This window comes from Terrapene carolina, unplaced genomic scaffold (assembly GCF_002925995.2).
Source record: "Terrapene carolina triunguis isolate 2854851 unplaced genomic scaffold, T_m_triunguis-2.0 Scaffold58, whole genome shotgun sequence".
NCBI lineage: Eukaryota > Metazoa > Chordata > Testudines > Emydidae > Terrapene > Terrapene triunguis.
Window position 1 is genome coordinate 20,318,749 of NW_020664409.1, and position 19,224 is coordinate 20,337,972.

The 19,224-nt window shown below is 42.1% G+C and overlaps 1 protein-coding gene across 1 annotated transcript in view; it reads left to right on the forward strand.

Moving 5' to 3' along the window:
• Positions 1-19,224, forward strand: part of RTTN (rotatin) — a 202,486-nt gene that overhangs the window by 167,964 nt on the left and 15,298 nt on the right. The window contains exons 42-45 of the mRNA XM_029914074.1: positions 3,156-3,253; positions 4,318-4,395; positions 6,396-6,522; positions 11,547-11,749. Coding sequence (XP_029769934.1) covers positions 3,156-3,253; positions 4,318-4,395; positions 6,396-6,522; positions 11,547-11,749 — 506 coding nt within the window. The remainder of the gene's footprint in view (positions 1-3,155; positions 3,254-4,317; positions 4,396-6,395; positions 6,523-11,546; positions 11,750-19,224) is intronic.

The following is a 19,224-nucleotide window of genomic DNA, read 5'->3' on the forward strand; positions in this document are numbered from 1 at the left end:
CAAACCACACAAAAATTACTGCTTTTATGGAGCACCTTCCATTGGAGCAAAGAGAACAATTTCAGGCCATCATTGCTGAAGGACAGTTACTGGGCAGGACATCCCTTCAAGTGTCCCTAGATGCAGTAGACTTTGCAGTCTGTTCCATATCTATGGCAGTAGTTATGCACAGGGCATCCTGGCTTCAACTGTCCAGCTTTCCCAGAGAGGATCAGAGCACTGGAAAGGATCAACCTTTTGATGATTTGAAGCTGTTTTCAGAAACAACAGATGAATCCCTGCACGCTTTGAAAGACACTAAGGTCACTTGAAATTTACACCCCCTGCAAACAAAAGAAAATGTATTAGGTCACAAGCTACCCAGAGATCTTGTCCAATCCAATTCTCTGGGTTCCAAAGACCCAGTGACCTCCCCCCATACCCAAGTAAGATTAAGTAGATGCCCGAGGGGAAAAAACCTCTCATCCACCTCAGCCGGCATCAAAACACCAGTTTTGACTTAACCTGCCCGTGAAAATGGCCTTTTTGGTAGCCATCACGTCAGCCTGAAGAGTTGGAGAAATTGGGCCTTAATGGAAGATCCTCCTTCATAGTATTCTTCAAAGACAAGGTTTCTTTCCATCCCTAAATTCCTTATTCCTTATACTCCTAACTAAGGCATCATCCTAGTTTCATCTTAATCAATCCATTCATTTACTTCCTTCCCCCTCCCTCCCCCTTGAAACCACACAATTCTCAACATGAGACTTCCTTTCATACCTTAGGTGTCACATGAGTTTTGGCCTTGTATATGGATAGGACCATACTATTTTGGAAGTCTCCTAGACTTTGTTTCCATTGCAAGCAGATCTAAAGGATCCACTCTCTCCACTCAGAGGTTATCAAGGTGGATCTATTGTTGTATTTTTGCATGTTACAAAGCGACCAGCATTCAGCCTTCTTCTTGGGTGTTAGCACACTCTACAAGGTCAAAATCAACATCTGTGGCATTACTTAAAGACATTCTAGTATATGAGATCTGCAGAGCCGCTAGCTGGTCTTCAGTACATAGCTTCTCCAAGCACTATACCTTGGTCCATGGCTCTAGATCTAATATAGTGGTTGGCAGTGTGGTTCGTTCTTGAGTTCTGCACTTGATTCCAAAGCTCCTTCTTCCCTGCGGGGATGATGCTCAGGAGTTACCTGAAGTGGATTGCACTCATGGGGACACTACTCAAAGAAGAAGAAAAGATTACTCACCCATGCAGTAACTGTGGTTCTCTGAGATGCGTGTCCTTATGGGTGCTCCATTACCTGTCCTCCTTCCTTCTCTGCTTTAGTATTTCCTTTGTGGGGCTTTGCAGTAGAGAAGGAACGGAGGGTGGTTCATCCATGCAGCCCTATTCAGCCTCTGAGCAGGACATGAGGTTGTGCAGTGTGCATGTGTAGGCCAGACAGACACCGCTAACGAAAATCTCTGAAGGCATATGGGGCATCTGTGCACCTGAAGTGGAGCACCTGTAGGGGGACACATCTCAAAGAACCACAGTTACTGCGCAGGTAAGTAACCTTTTCATCAGAGAATGGAGGCTTGTATGTAGGTTTTCAATAATGTGATTTATTAGTAGAATACTATACATTCTATATTTATTTTTAATCCTTACAACTATTCTCTGTGTGATGTAATTATAGGATCTACTGCCCTAGTGAATTTTAGACTACAGTTTGAATCACTACACCTGATATAGAGAGAGACAAATATTTCACTTGCCTAAATTTCAAAAAAGAATATTTTTAAATCTGTATTTATGTTGTTTCTTTGAAACTATGTATATATCACTGAGCATTAAACATAAAATTTAGAAAACACAAAGGCTCTATTTCTCAGTCTAAAGATATCGTCTGTATAAGATTCTCATTCCTGGTTCTTGGTTCCTTAGCATGAGATTGGTAGAACTCTGCTGGCTCTGAAGTATGTAGATGCATGAAGACACTGAATAGGATAGAGCATTAGCCTTACTAGAAATCATCCACAACCCTTGCCAAGTATAAGTATTGCCCTCTGAATGTTGCTTCTTGACTATAGTTAGCAAAAGAACTCCCTACAAGCTACTGCTTAGATCAGTGACTTGACACTCATTAAGTATACTTCCTTCATCCCAGCTCTACCTGCTGGTCAGATCCAGTACACCATTATACATTTCTGAAACTTGGGCACATCAGTGTACTTTTGTGGTGTTCCAACACCTGTCTTTCTCAATGCTTTGACACCTATTTTCCTCAGCACTTTAGAGTACTAAAAACATTCAAACACTGCTGGTGTCTAACACCTGGCTTTTTTTGTTTTCCCTTTGTTTTCCCTTTACCAGTGTCTCAGTGCTTTTGTGATGTTCTCTGTGAAGACGCTGTGTCTTTGTGCATGTGGACAGTTGTAGCACATTGGGCACTCCAAGCATACAAATAATTAATAATAATAATAATAATTAATGTGTTGTCGTAAACTAGTTAAACTGTTATCTTTTTTCATCTCAGAAGGGCTGTATTTTGTAGGTAGATCCCTTTGTATAGTCTGCTTATTATTCTAAACTTGTGAAGCACTTTGGGGTCTTCTGGGATGAAGAACACTAGGTATAGTGTATATATAAGACATTACATTCCCCACCCGTTGCTGTTAGGTCATGTACAGTAGTTAACTTCCACTATGTGAAATTGCCTCATAGATCCCCACTTGCCTGACAAATCCCAGAACTGTTAAAAACCAATTAGCCTAGAAGAGGACACTATGCCTTGATGCATGCACACAGAAGCAGAGTTTTAAAGGTGTACAACCCTAACTCCATCAGTTCCTGGCTTTTTTCCAACTTGGTTGATGGATCTCTGACCCTTTGTTCATAACTTCTTAATGTGAACTGGGTTTAGATATTGAACACAAATTCATGTTCTTGGGTGCCAGTTGAGATACCCTAACCACCTAATTATTTTGAGTAACAAGCTGGGTTACTTGTTTTTACCCTTGCCTCATTTCCATCATATAGAGAGCCTTAATTGTGCTTTCCACGTAAAGTTGAAGAGTTGATTAGGAAACAAAATTACTTATACTTTAATTTACAAGTGAGGGTTTTTTGGTATTTTTGAATATAAATAGGCTTCTGAATTGTATGGATTTTGTCTTTCAGCTGACCTTATAGACAGCTGCATGGAACAGATGAAGCACATTCATGCACAGCTGAACTTAGAATCCCTAAGGCCTGGAAAAAAAGCACAGAAAAAAAAGGTAACTGTAAAATCTACAAGGCGGACACAAAAAATTGTATCTGCTGTAGAAGATTTTTTTTCAGATATTTGATATTCTTTCTTGGAAGTGAGAGTGCATTTGGTTAGAGTATTGCCCAGTTATTGTGTTTTAATTGAATAATTAAATCTTTCCGTAGAGAGAAACAATTCAGACAGGGTCTCTGTTCCGCTAATCATCAGTCCAGCTAATTTTATCTGCTTGGACTCTTCACCCTTTTGGAAGGGGAGGGTTGAACGTGATTCTAGAAATATATGGAGCCACAATACTGTAAATACTATGGATGAGTATCCTGTTTGTATGTTTGTAACTTTCTAACATCCCAATGATTTCCATACTGTTAGTTTTTAATTATAGGGTATTGGTTTTTTGGAAAGAGGGTTGCAGTTAGGATTTATTATTTAAATACAAAGATAGCTAATAGTATATATAGAAGCGCCTATGGCAACTTTTGATTGTATGTTATCTGTATTTTGTTAAAATGGGAAGAAACGTGTTACAAATGTCACTTGTAAAAATGACTTGCATATTTCCTTCTATTTCATCCTCCCCTCCTCTCGCTCTCTCACATAGCCTCTTTGAGAGGCCTTTTACTTCATCACTCAGAGTCCCAGCCAGCATACATAAAGGGTTTTAAAAACAAGTGTTACATGTATCACCTTACAGAGATGAAGCATGGACCCTATTTTATATCTCTGTTCCTTTATGCTTGATAGAACAGAAATAGATTTCTGTGGTGGATGAGCTTACTGAAATATCATTTTTCAGAGATGGTTAGCATTCTACAAGTAAAGGTTCTGTGTAGGGTGACCAGATAGGAAGTGTAAAAAATCAGGACAGGGATGGGGGGTAATAGGTGCCTATATAAGAAAAAGCCCCCAAAATTGGGACTGTCCCTATAAAATTGGGACATTTGGTCACCCTAGTTCTGTGGCATAAGTGGCGAGCTTGTGTGTTACAATATAGCCATTAAGACAAACATGCTGCCTATATAAAATGGATTCTGTTTTCAAATTGACACTCTTGAAACATTTTTGTCCAAACAGGAGGATAATCTTATCAGGGAACTAAGGGTTGTTCTGCAGCTCCTAAGAAACTGCCTCTTTCGAAATGAAGAGTGCAAAGTAAGTAGTCATACTATTTATATTATATTACCACCACATACAGCTAGTTCAGGGTCTAAGAATAAAGATTACAGATATGTTCAGTTTTAAATATTGTTCAGGTTGATTGGACCTCATCTTAATACCAATGGCCAGAATGGCTCATTGTTTCCTGCAGCAGAGAACATTACATGCATACATCAGACCTTAAACTGACACTGAAACTTCAGTTCCAAGCCATTGAATACAAACTTCTGCCAACAGAGGTGGAATGGGATGCTATGCTAAAAATCTGTAGCTGGTGGCCAAAATATCTGGTAGGGGACTATGGATGCCAAAGACCTGCTCCAATAAACCTTCTTTTCTGTTTCCTACCCATTTCTTACTTCCCCCTGCTAGAAGACAAAATTTCCAAAGTGAAAAATGGAACACTTATTGGAAGGATGGGGATGAGGAAAAACATAGGGAAGAGTTATACGAGATGTGTCCCCCTATTGGTGCTCCACTACCTGCCCGCCTCCCCTCTGCTTTGGAGAGAAGGAACTGGGGGGCAGTTGGACCATACAGCACTATATATAGCTGCCGTTCACAGCACAAAACAGGGAGGTGTGCATGATCCAATGGGCACTGCTACCAAAGATCTCCAATCCCAGGGATGGGGGTGCTACCGCACCTACAGTGGAGCATCCATAGGGGGACACATCTCGAGGAACCTCAGTTATTGCACAGGTGACCTTTTTTACTGCTTATGACTGAAGTTCTCTGAATGTATTCTCTGCAGAACTACACTGATCCTCCCTCTGCTGCTTTTTCCAGAGTTTTAGTAACTAATTTAGTTGAGGTAGAGGGAAACAGTATGTGTAGGAGGGTGAGGCCTTGTAAAATCACAGTTGGAATGTTAGAACATTTTTAGTTTCATGTGCATGCTCACCAGTAATTAAAATATTCCAGGATGACAACATTGACTTGTTAGTGTAGATCTGCAGAAACAATATACAATAAAAGTTCTGTTATCGGGCCCTGTACCAACCGGAAAGCTCTATAAACGGCATTTCTAATCTTCATAGAAAGTCCGGTTGGCATGGAGCTGGCAGGCTCCCTACCTGGCTCCCCGCGGCTCCCCGCAAGCAGCGATCTGTCCCTGCTGTACCAAGGCAGAGGCGCGGTTAGGCGGCTCTGCACACAGCCTCCGCCCACAGGCACCGCCTCTGCAGCTCTTATTTGCTGCGGTCCACGTCCAATGGGAACTGCAGAGCGAGCGCTTGGAGGAGGGCGGGAGCGCAGAGCTGCCTAGCCGCGCCTCCACCTCGGAACAGCAGGGACAGGTCTCCACCTGCAGGCAGCCGCCCGAGGTGAGTGCCTCCCTGATCTGGCACCCGGAGCCCCCTCCCGCACCCAAACTCCCTCCCAGAGCCCGCGCTCCACCCCCCCGTCCCACACCCAAACTCCCTCCCTCTTAGTTAACCAGAAATTTTCACTTACTGGTACCCCCCATTTCCCCAACATGCCGGATAAACAAGCTTTTACTGTATTTAGTTCCTGGTAAATAACCTTCAGTTTACACAGTATGAGTATGAAACACACAAAAAAAGAAGTCAATGCACATCTATGAGAATTTACTAACAAGTCAATGGAGACTATTCCAGTATCAAGAAAATAGCAAAAAGTATCCGTGCATGTAAGTAAAGACAATCTTATGGAATCCAGATGGAACCAGCTCAATCAAGTCTTAGTGTTGACTTGAATTAAAATGTGCTTCAGGCAGCTTGTGGAGACAACATTCCAGTATTGAAACAAGACTGTCTTCTGCCTCTATTACCATTTAAAGCAACCAAGTAAATTTTAACTCTGTAATCTAAAGTACATTAAAGGGACCCTTCAAGGTAAAAAGAATTTTTAAAAGAACTCCATAGTATGTTAAAATTCTTTAATTTCCTTTGTTTGCTTTCAATATTGCACAAAATACTTCAAAACAATATTCATTATTGTACCGTACATTCCTCCTCATCCCTTGCTGTTAGGTGGCAGCACTCGAGGCTCATCTTATCCCTGTCCTCCACTCTCTGTGGCCATGGTTTATAATGGATGACTCCTTAATGCAAATAGCTCTTCATTTGCTTTGTGTCTACACTGCAAATTATCCCACAGGTAAGAGACTCAAGTTTTGGTATATGATGTCAAAACATTTTATCCAGAGTAATTTCTATGTAAAGGGAAAAAAAGAGGCAAAAGAATGACTACTTCTAGTGCGAAAAAAGGTTCTGTGCTCTTTACAAACAAGTATAAAGAACAAGGATGAAACCTGGCCTCATCAAAGTGGATGGGAATTTTGTCGTTGCCTCAATAAGAGTCAAGATTGTGCCTCAGGTCCCTGTTTCGAGGAGCATATTCTTTAAATCTGAAAGTCTCTTCATGTCTTTGGGGGGAAAAAAGACTGGGGTTTAAAAGATCCTATATTAAATAGGTATTAAATTCCAGGCGAGCCTCAATGCTACTAAAATCCCCATAGACCCACACATTGTAATATATTCTGTGGAAATACCACCTTCAGGAATTACGTGGCAGAGAATAGTAAAACAATACTTCCTTTATTAAGAACACTCATGGATGAGCCATTATTAAGAAGGCTGCATTCCTGCAAGATAGTGGTAATGTGGCATTATAAATTAATGGATTCATAGAATTTAAGGCCACAAGGGAGTATTAGATCATCTAGTCTGACTTGTATATTGCAGGCTATTAAATTTCACCCATTTATCCCTGTATTGAGCCCACTAACTTGTGTTTGACTAAAGCATAACTTGTTTTCCAAAAAGGCATCCGGTATTGATCTGAAGGGATCAAGAAATGGAGAATCCATCACTTCGCTTGGTAGTGTGTTTCAGTGGCTAATCACCCCAACTATTAAATTCAAATTAGAAACAAGTCCTTATCTAGCTTCCAGCTATTGGTTCTTGTTATACCTTTCTCTGCTAGATTAAAGATCCCTTCAGTACCCAGTATTTTCTCCCGATGAAGGTACTTATACATTGTGATCAAGTCACTTCTCAATCTTGTGATGTGTTATGATAGTAATAGCAAATTCCTTTCTAAACACTTGATAACACAGATGCCTCTAAAACAGTGTTTATTATTGTGCTTCCAACAATCTCTCTCATTTATTCTCTTTCCATAATAAGTGTACCTCAGCATTCTGAGCATCAAGGGTAAATACAATGAAACACACTTATGGCTATCTGTTAATTGTGATCTGCTATCAGCCAACCAAATTTCTGTTCCAGTAAGATTTCCTGTCTTCTCCATATTAACTCACTGTGCAGTTCTGTTACCAGGTTCCCAAGTATATAGAGAGGAATAAAACCCTCTCAAGGTGAGTCAGCTTCAAGCCTGCTCTTCTTTCAGGGAGGAGTCATTTGGCAGAGGTCATCCAAGGAGCTTCTGCCTTCCATCGGCCCTTTCTCAGTAGCTAAGGAGTGAAGGTCTGCTGTCCTCTTTGCACTGCCCTCAGCTGAGCTTGGTTTCTCCCTTTTAAGCTCTTCCATCCATTTTTGACCTCTCTCACAAGTATGATGGGGTAGGGCAACCTGAGTCCACATTAGCTCATTAACCCTTTGTTGCCCAATGTGCGATTTGTATACCCCATCACAAATTCTCTGAAATTTCCCTTAGAGTTGTCTACACAAAGGTGTTGCGCCTGTGTAATTTAAATTCGTTTAAGCCAGTGCAAATATCCATGTGGACATTCTTATATCAGTTTAAAGTTGGTTATATCAGATTAGCTTGTGCCTAATTTATCAATGCGGACTAAATCAAAGTAAGCCAGGTTTAGAGTGTCAACACACACAAACTTGCACCTGTTTAAACACACACAAAAATACACCTTACTTTAATGTATTTCCAGTAATAGACCTGTTCAACTGAATTATCTGTTGTATTCAGCCTACTTAGGAGGGGAATGGTCAGAAACAAAAGACATATCAAGTTTAGGAACTTCCAATTATGAAAAACATTTGTTAAAATGAACGTTTATATAGTAAAAATTTTATGGATTACTTGCTCAGTTTTATTTTTATTTTAGAATTTAGCTTGGAATATATGTGCAAAAGTTATCTGAAAGGGTTTTTGGTTTTTTTAGTAGTAGTGAGGGACTTAATATATTAACTTATATTGGAACAGCTTCATGATGTGGCCCTGATCCTGTACCATGTGGACAGACTGCTGTATTTGCATGGAGTTCCCTTGATTTCAGTAGGGATCTGCCCATACATTACAACTTGCAGCATAAGCCCTACATCAGCCAATACCACAGGCAGTTATTAACAAACTTCAGTGAACTTTCAAGAGTTACCTATATTGGTGAAACAACTGGAATACTGTGTGTGTTTTATCCACATTTTAAAAGGATGTTGAAAAACTTGAGGCTGAAAAAGAGCCACAACAATTATTTGAGGGCTGGAGAAAATGCCTTATAGTAAGAGACTTAAAGAGCTCAATCTGTTTAATTTATTAAAAAAAAAAAAAAAAAAGACAGAGGTGACTTGATCGTAGTGTAGAATCTAGCAGAGAAGGTCATAACAAGAACCATGCTGGAAACTGAAGCTGGACAAATTCCTAGAATTCTTAAAAATAGGGCATACATTTTTAACAGTAATGGTGACTAACTAATAGAACAAACTATTAAAAGAAGTGGTTAATCCTCCTGACACCTTCAAGACTGGATGCTTTCTGGTAGTTTATGCGTTAACCAAACACATTATTGGTGTCAGTGCAGAGACAATGGGGTGAAATTTACTGGTCTGTGATATGTAGGAGGCGAGACTAGATGATTTAATGGTCCCTTCTGGCCTTAAACTGTTTGAATCTAGGTTAGAAGGAAGTTTCAATTTTTTTATTTTGTTGTACTTTGCCTATAAGGGGATGTGGTTTCAGTTTAATCATGTTCTTTCTTACTATTCAGGCTAGCTGCAAGCTGAGCCAACCCACTCACCTTATCAGTTCATTAAACCACTTCCGTTAGCGTCCTAGGAGTAAAGCAATGTTTGGTGATGCTCATCTATAAGCAACAGCTAGAGATGATCTACTTTTTTTTTTTTTTTTTTGTATTGTGGGGGTCCAACTTGGTTGTGTGTTTGTGTGCTGGCTGCTACTGCAATATAAAAGTTAATACATGTAAGGTAGGGGGGAGTGGAGGTATTTGTAATGCAAAAAATATCTTGGGGGAGGGGTGTGTGGAGGAAAATTGAATCTGACCTTGCTGTTTAGCTGCATAGAGTAATGCTGGCTCACACGGTCCAGCTTGCATGAAATGAAGGTTTTCAGAGCATTAGGTTTCTATTTTTAAAGAATAGTATTTCAGGAATGACTTTAAACATTCAAGGCAGTTCTGCTAATTTTTCCTGTGAACAGTAACTGTGCACATTACCTTAGATGTAGAAACTGTGAAAAAATGTCCTGATTTTTGTGATGTTCCTCTCAGCTATAGCATGAGATTAGATTAACAATTGCACCACGAAGGCCTTATTTCTGCAAATTGTTCCATGCAGGTGGGTCTGTGGACTTTGTTGGAACTCCACACAGAATAGCTTTCAGGATTGGGGTCCATCTTTGTATTCCAGAAAAATAAAATGGTTACTTATATGGCAGAGGCCAGTTTAATACCACAAAGATACCTTGTATTTTACACATTGCATTTATATTATATTTTATAATTCAGAAATAGCTAACTTTGAGGTTAATTTTATATCTTGCTTTTCTTTTTTGATGTTATAAGAGTTTTCCTCACACCATTATGGGAAGTGTAATAATGACATAGAGTTCAGACTGAGTATATGATGATAATTATTTAATAACAGCCATTCTATTAAGGTTTTAATATAAATAACTGAAAATAAAAAAGAAATTCACTGAATAGCATAAATATTGCTGTTTCTCATTGAATAAACATAAATGTAATTATTGATTTGATTGTTGGAGAATTACTTTTCCCCACAAATTCAACCAAAGGTAACCATTTATTTAAAAACATTTGGGAAAAAATGTTGAGTAATTTTTTTTAGATGAGGCTTCCTGTTGCTGTTATTTACAAGTTTTATAAAACAAGATGTTTTTGGAAGATAATGTGCCTTCCAATGATTTGCAATAGAACTACTAAATGCAGCACACCAGAATATCAGAATATTCTTTAATTAAAATATTGTTTTTCCAACAGAATTAGCAACAATTGTACCAGTGGTCCACTGGTAAATTACAATCGGTGTAATATGTTTAATTTGTTCACACATTTGTTTCCAATTATTTTTTAGGGTGATACCTCCAAATTGTACATGAAATTCCTTTGTATAACACAGCCATCTTTTCTCTTGTCCTTCCTCTTTTAGCCTTACTGATGTAAAGTAGCGCTGATAAGTAACATGTAATAATTTTCTTCTGTACCATAAGATGCTGATCATTTTTTCCCCTGTGACACTTTTTCATTTCTTCAGTAAAAGAAGAAGTTCTTCACTCTAAAACTTGGGATAGTTGACATTCACCTATTTCTTTTTATACTCCTATCTATAGTAAACAGTTTTTCTGTTACGTATTCTTCGATTTTGTGAATATGGCAAATTTTAAGAACTGTATTTTCCTTTATCTGTTAATAATATCAGTGACGAATGAACCCCTGCTTTCCCCCCAAGATTTGATAAAGTCCACCTTTGCTAAACTAGGATCAAAATACTTATATTCATATATTGGCTGAAGAGGCAGATTTAATTTCTTTAACATGGAATCTCATATTTTAGGTGTATAATATAAAGTGGAAAAAAGACTTTTTTCCCATTACAGTAGCATCTAGAAGTCCCAAGTAATATCAGATTCCCTTTGTGCTGGGAGCTTTATAAACACATAGTGAAAGACCAGGCTCTGCCTGGAAAATCTTACTATCTAAATAGATCAGACAGATAGCGGGGCAGAGGTGAAATGTCTTGCCCAAAGTCACATAGCAGGTTAGCAGATCTGGGATTAAAACCCAGGTCTTCTCCCAGCCACTTGCTCTATAGTCTAGCTGATGCTGTCTTTCTATAGATATGGTATATACTGATTTCCCCGATCCAGCCAGGTCACTTCTTAATTTTGTAATAGTGAGGCAGTCTCATTTAAATATTAATGTTAACAATGTTTCATTCTTTAAGGCTGTGGTTCTCTTTGCTGGGCAAGCAGTGGACTGTCTCCATTTCAGACTGCACAGAGAAGCGCAACCAGCAACTCACTAATACACAGCATTATCAAGTTAGCTTCCCAAACAGTAACTGAGAACAGCGCAATTCAGCGTATGGTCTTTACTCTTCTTTCCAACCTTGCTATTTCTCATGACTGCAAGGGTGTTATTCAAAAGGTAAGGAGGCAACATTATTTATTTCTATATTTTTTGAGCACCTAGAGAGCTGCAAGGTGCATCACAAAACTAAGACAAGACACGTTCCTGGCTCTTGAAGGCGACCAATCTAAAGCCCAATCCAGCAAACACTTGCAGATATGAGTTACTTTGTGTATGTGTGGAGTCCCAAAAATGTGAATGGGGCATGTTTAAACATTTGCAGAATCAGGTCCTACACTCAAAGTGACCTAATTAAGAGGGTAGGGAAGGGAAATGATAAAAGATGTCTATCTTAAGATCATGACATGCATATACACTTGGTTATTCTCATAAGCAGTGTAATTCAGGAGTTCTCAAACTTTTCCAAAATAGGGATACATCTTATTCTTCCCTGTTTCCAGCTTCTTTTGCTTTGCTTTGCTTTGCTCTTCAGTGAAGAGTCTGGGGGGTTGTAAAAGAAGCTGGAAACAAGGAAGACCACCACATGACCATCTAGTGCTCAGTCTATGGAGCACAGTTTAGGGTCTGCTTTGTATCTGATGGGAATCTTACTATAAATAGAGTAATAGATATGAGTGACATACTACTTAGTCCATACAGTTGGACAGGCTCTTTCCAAAGAGCATCAGTGCTACTCTTTGCACTGAGCAAAGTTCCATTAAGGATTATTGTGGAGATGGGGGAACCTCAGACTTTAACTATCAAATCCAAACAGCGAGTTGCCTTCTATTGCTGGAAATGGGAGGGGTTGAACGTTCAGCTGTTGTTCCTCTACATTTGCATTATTCTAGACAAATCATGTTACTATTCATACAATAACGTCATATGCATTATTCATAGTAGTAGTAATTTGGCACGTTTATTTTAACACACTTACTAGAAAAGTTTTAAGACTATTTTAAGAAGTTTTCAGTCCACTAAAATTTAAATTCATTTTTGAAAAGGAAAAGGGAGACTTGTAAAAATCTCTTGAGAGAGACAAAGTGGGTGAGGTAATATCTTTTATTGGATCAACTTCTGTTGGTGAAGGGGACAAACTTTGTAGCATCACAGAGCTCTTCCTCAGGTCTGAAAACGGTAACCAGAGTGTCACAGCTAAATACAAGGTGGGACAGACTGTTAAACATAAGGGGTTCACACATGTTGTAGAAGACCACTTAAAAACAAAGTGGGCACTTAACACCTCTGCAGTCCTAGGACAAAGGAGGGTTTATAGGCAACAGTGTGTTCCAAATTGCAATTGGTGAGCCATAAAACCAGCTTCTGTTAAGTTCCTGATTTTTATGATGAGGGATGTTGCTGTATAGGAAGGTGGCATCCATGATGGCAAAGATGGTGTTCTGAGGAAGTATTGTTGATGTTTCAAAGTTTCTGGAGGAAGTCAGATGTGTCCTGGAGGAAACTGTCCCTTTCTGTTGGTGACTGATTTGAGGGTGGTTTCTAGGAGTCCTGATATTCATTCAATAAGAGTGCTGTGGCAAGATATGAAGGGTCTGCCTGGGTTCCCTTGTTTGTGTGTCTTGAGAAGCATGTAGAAGATCCCTGGGGTGATTTTTGTAGGGGAGGAGGTTATAGAGTTTATCTTCAAGTTGTTTAGGGAAGGATTTTATGATATCCTTAAATTACTGTGATGTGGGATCTTCTTTGAGTTCTTTATCGTAGGTGAGGTCCAAGAGTTGTCAGCTGGCCTCTTTGATGTAGTCATCACGACTGCATACCCTTTGTCTGATGGTTTGATCGTTATCTGGTGGTTGGATTTCAGGGACTGTACAGCTGTCCTCTCGGTGGTAGAGAGATTGTGGTGGATGTCATTTTTGTTAAAGATTTCACAGTTGATTATTTTTCCTGAAGCAATCAATATAATAATGATCAAGTGTGTGCTTTTGTCCACTGGGGGGGTGTCTGGTCATGATATTTTTTTCTTGTAACTGAGAGAGGGGACATGGTTGTTGTGAGTGAATTATTGGAGGCAGAGTCGGTGAAAGAATTCTTCTAGTTCCACATGTTAGTATGGTATCAGGTTCTGTGGTGGGGCAGAAATTCAATCCCTTAGAGAGTAAAGATAATTCATTTCATGTTAGGGGGAGTTCTGATCGGTTGATGTTGTTGAGGTGTCATTTGGTGTCTGTGTTATGGGTCCTGGTGTCGTGGTTTCTACCAGAAGGGTCAATCTGTTGTTTGTGGAGTTGCTGAAATTGGTTAAAGTAAGTGTAAGTGTGTGTGTGTGTGTGTGTGTGTGTGTGTGGGATGGCTGTCATTAGGTTTGGGGGGGGCGGGAGAGGTTATAGTTGTTTTACGTTTCCTACAGTAACTCCAGTTAGGCTTCATGATTTTTTTTAGGAATATAAGAATGGCCATACTGGATCAGACCAAGTCCATCTAGCCCAGTATCCTGTCTTCCAACAGTGGCTGGTGCAAGATGCTTCAGACGGAGTGAATAGAACAGGTCAATTTATCAAGTCATCTATCCCCTGTCATCCAGTTCCAGCTTCTCGCAGTCAAAGGTTTAGTGCAGGGATCCCCAAACGTTTTACTTCATGCCCCCCTGCAACTCCTGGTGCCAGGAGTGGGGCCGTGGCTCCGTGAGGTGGGGACGCAGACATGGGTAAGGGGGCCGAGGCTGGGGCCACAGCTGGAGGTGGGCACGGAGTCCTGGATGCGGAGCCGGGAGACCAGGTGGGGGCCATCAGCGGAGCCCCAGCTGTGCCCCCCCCCCCAGCATTCCTTGGTGCCCCCTAGAGGGGTGCACCCCATGGATTGGGGACCTCATTTAGGTCAGTCAGTGGCTCTGGGTGTCCCTATCTTCCATTAACTTACCTAATATTTTTTTAAATCCAGTTATACTTTCGGCCTTCACTACATCCCCTGACCATGAGTTTCACAGGTTGACTGCATTATGTGGAGAAGTGCTTCCTTATGTTTGTTTTAAACCTGCTGCTTATTAATTTCATTGGGTGACCCTTGGTTCTTGTGTGATGTGAAGGGGTAAATAACACTTGCTTATTAACCTTCTCTACACCATTCATGATTTTATAGGCCTTATAATATCCTCCCTCAACAGTCTCTTTTTCTATCTGAGAAGTCCCTGTCTTTTTAATCTCTTGTATGGAATCTGTTCCATACCCTTAATCATTTTTGTTGCCCCTTCTATGTACTTTTTGCAATTCTAATATATCTTTTTTTTAGCTGGGGTGACCAGAAATGCATGCAGAATTCAAGGTGCTGGTGTGCCATGGATTTATATAGGAGCATTATGATATTTTTTCTATCTTCTTATTTATCCCTTTCCTACTGGTTCCTAGCATTCTGTTAGCTTTTTTGACTGCTGCTACACATTGAGCAGATGTTTTCAGAGAACCATCCACAATGACTCCAAGATTTCTTTTATGAATGGTAACCACTAATTTTGTATTTAGAGCTGGAATTGTTTTCCAGTGTGCATTACTTTGCATTTGTCAACATTGAATTGCATCTCCCAGGCACCCAGTTTTGTGAGATCCCTTTGTAATTTTTTGCAGTCAAGTTTGGACTTAATATATTGAGTAATTTTGTATCATCTGCAAACTTTGCCACTTAGGAAAAACTATTTCACTAGTAGGGTGCTGAAGCACTGGAATGGGTTACCTAGGGAGGTGTTGGAATCTCCTTTCTTAGTGGTTTTTAAGGCCCGGTTTGACAAAGTCCTGGTTGGGATGATTTAGTTGGGGTTGGTCCTGCTTTGAGCAGGGGGTTGGACTAGATGACCTCCTGAGGTCTCTTCCAACCCTAATCTTCCATGATTCTATGACTTCACTGTTCATTTCTTTTTTCCAGATCATTTATGTACTTTTTGAACAGCACTGATCCCAGCTGGGAGACACCACAATTTACCTCTATCCATTCTGAAAACTGATAATTTATTCCTATCCTTTGTTTCCTGTCTTTTAACCAGTTACTGGTCCATGGGAGGACCTTCTCTCTTATCCCATGACTCCTTACTTTGTTAAGAGCCTTTGGCGAGGGACCTTGTCCGAGGCTTTCTGAAAGTCCAAATACATTGGATCACCCTTGTCCTCATGTTTGTTGACACCTTCAAAGAATTCTAATAGATTGGTGAGGCATGATTTCCCTTTACCAAAGCCATGTTGACTCTTCACCAACATATGTTGATCTGTGTATCTGATAATTCTGTTCTTTACTATAGTTTCAACCAATTTGCCTGATACTGCAATTAGGCTTGCCAGCCTGTAATTTCCAGGATCACCTCTGGAGCCCATTTTATAAATTGGCATCACATTGGCTATCTGCCAGTCATCTGATACAGAGGCTAAATACCATAGTTAGTAGTTCTGCAATTTCATATCTGAGTTCCATTAGAACTCTTGAGTGAATACCATCTGGTCCTGGTGATTTATTACTGTTTAATTTATCAGTTTGTTCCAAAACCACCTCTGTTGACACCTCAGTCTGGAACAGTTTCTCAGATTTGTCACCTAAAAAGAATGGTTCTGGTGTGGGAATCTCCCTCACATCCTCTGGATTGAAGACTGATGCAAATAAATCATTTAGCTTCTCCACAAAGGCCTTGTCTTCCTTGAGTGCTCATTTAGCACCTCAGTGGGCCAGTAGCCCCTTTGATTGTTGGGCAGGATTCCTGCTTCTGATATACTTCATTTTGCTGATAGTTTTTGTCTTTTGCTAGTTGCTCTTCAAATTCCTTTTTGGCCTGCCTAATTATACTTGACTCGCCAGAGTTTATGCTCCTTTCTGCTTTCTTCAATAGGATTTGACTTCCAGTTTTTAAGGATGTCTTTGTGTCTCTAACCACCTGTTTTGCTGTGTTGTTTAGCCATAATGACATTTTTATGGTCTTTTTACTGTATTTTTTATTTTATTTGGGGTATACATATAGTTTGAGCCTCTCTTATGGTGGTATTAAAAAGTTTCCAGGCTGTTTGCGGGCATTTCACTCTTGTGACTGTTCCTTTTAATTTCTGTTTAACTAGCTTCCTCCTTTTTTGTGTAGTTTCCCTTTTTGAAGTTAAATGCTGCTGTGCTGGGTTTCTTTGGTATTTTCCCCTCTGCAAGAATGCTACATTTAATTACACCATAGTCGCTATTACTGAGAGGTTCACTTATATTCACCTATTCGACCAGATCTTGTGCGCCATTTAGGACTAAATCAAAAATTCCCTTGCCTCTTGTGGGTTCCAGGACTAGCTGCTCCAAGATGCAGGCATTAATGCTGTCTAGAAATTTTATCTCTGCATCCCACTCTGAGGAGGCATATGCCCAGTCAATATAGGGATAGTTGAAATCCCCCATTATTACTGGATTTTCTTTTTTTGTAGGCTCTCTAGTCTCCCTGAGCATTTCACAAATCACCATCACCATGCTAGTCAGGTGGTCGGTATTGTACTCCTACTGTTTAACTCCTATTTTTCAACCATGAAATTTCTATTCATAAAGATTCTATGGTACAATTTGATAAATTTAAGATTATTACTATATTTAACTCTGTGCATTCTTTCATGAATAGTGCCACTCCTCCACAAGTGTGACCTGCTCTGTTATTCCTATATATTTTCTTCCATTTTGTTGGATCATGTGGTAATCTCTTGTTCTTCTTCGAGTGATTGCTCCTGTGTATTCCACAGTAGGTGTGAGTGCTCACCACATGCACCGGTGCCGGAAGTTTTTCCCTTAGCAGTATCCGTAGCCAGGGAGCCCCGCGGCGACCCCTGGAGTGGCACCTGTATATCGCGCTATAAGGGGAGCCATGGGCTCCCCCCACCCTCAGTTCCCTTCTTGCTGCCAGTGAAGGTAGTCGGAATTTAGTGCTCCAGCTTCGCTGCAGCCCTTCTTCTCTAGCGGTACCATTCATCGGATCGTTCTCAGTGTTAGCTTTGGCTCGGGGCATGCCCCGCGCCCCAGTCTTCAAGTCGTGCGACCTGTCGCCGCTCTATGCCCAGGAGCGACCCCCACGCTGTGTGTCTTCGCTGCCTGGGTGAGACTCATATTAGCGACCGGTGCAAGATCTGTAGGTCGTTCAAACCAAGAACTAAAAAGGAGAGGGACTTCAGACTTCGAGCTCTCCTGATGGAGTCGGCACTGACTCTGAGGCCAGTGCGTAGATCGGACTCGGCACCGGCCGACGCGTCGTCGGTACGTAGCGAGGCCCCTTCAACCAGTCGGCGCCGCTGTCCCTCCAAGAAACAAGGAAAGAGCTTGGCCTCGCAACGACGCCGCGATAAGTACAAGGGAGAGGCTGGTCCCGCGCTGGGCAGCCCTCGATCCCCCCCGGGCTCTAAAGCGCCGACTCATGTGGAGCGGAGCAGCCCGGTACCGTCGATCCAGGCATCTACACCGGTATGGCTGCCGGAGGCGGTGCAGGCGGCAAAAGACATTATGTCCCTGCCCGTCCCGAGCTTGCAATCGGGCACGAGCCCTAGGTCGCGAGTCAAGCCCCCTTTGGGTGCCCACCAGACCTCTCCGAGTAGCTGCAGTTCCCGCTCCGAAGATCGCTCCCCGCACCACTCGGTGCGCAGCAGCCGCTCCTCCGACAGCTCTCGGCCACCCTCGACACCGGCCAGACCCTCCGGGCCGCCGTCGGGACGGGAGTCATGGGGACCCTCCACCCCGCCTGCCAGCGAGCGGAGGCACCAGGAACGCTCACCTGCTAGACGTGGGTACCGGAGCCGCTCTCGACCGGACAGCCGTCGCTGCTCCCGTTCCAGCTCCCGCTTGTCTAGGTGCCATGCCAGAGACTCCCCTCGGGGTACCTCGGCGTCAGGGCACTAGGCTTCGTACCGCCGTCACGGGTACCGAAGCAGTTCATCAAGGGGGTACCGTTCCTCATCATCGTCCAGATCGCGAGGGAGATGTTACCACAGGCACCGTTCCCATCGCTCCCGTGGCACCAAACGCTACCACCTCGGCCTCGGCGCCCCTCTTCCTATCCTCGGGCCGCGCTGCCCCGCCGGGACACGTTGTACCATCAGGTACCCAGCAAGGTCAATGGCACGGTACCCTGTGGCAAGGACAATGGTGCCAGTGGGCACCGTGGCAGTAGGTACCGACCCAGCCCGGGGCCTGTTTGGTCGCCGGAGCGTCCCAGGCTCCATCGGCCTCGTTGGGCCATCCACGGGATAAGTCGACGGGCCAGGACTCGGCGGACCCGCGACCGGACTCCGACCTGGGTCTCGACGCCCCGGCACCAATCACAGTGCCCGGCTCCGCGCGTGCCGCGTCTCTGGCACCAGATGACGCCATTGTGGCTCCTCCGCCTTTGGTCCCACAGGAGGACTTTAAGGCACACCAGGACTTGCTGAAGCGGGTGGCATCCAGCCTTCAGCTGCAAGCCGAGGAGATGGAGGGACCGTCTGATTCCCTCGGCACCGGGCCATGTGGCTCTGCTGCTACACCAAGGGGTTGCCAACATCACCAGTTCCCTGTGGCAAACTCCCGCCTCCTTGGCTCCAATCTCCAAGAAGGCTGAGAGGAAGTACTTTCTG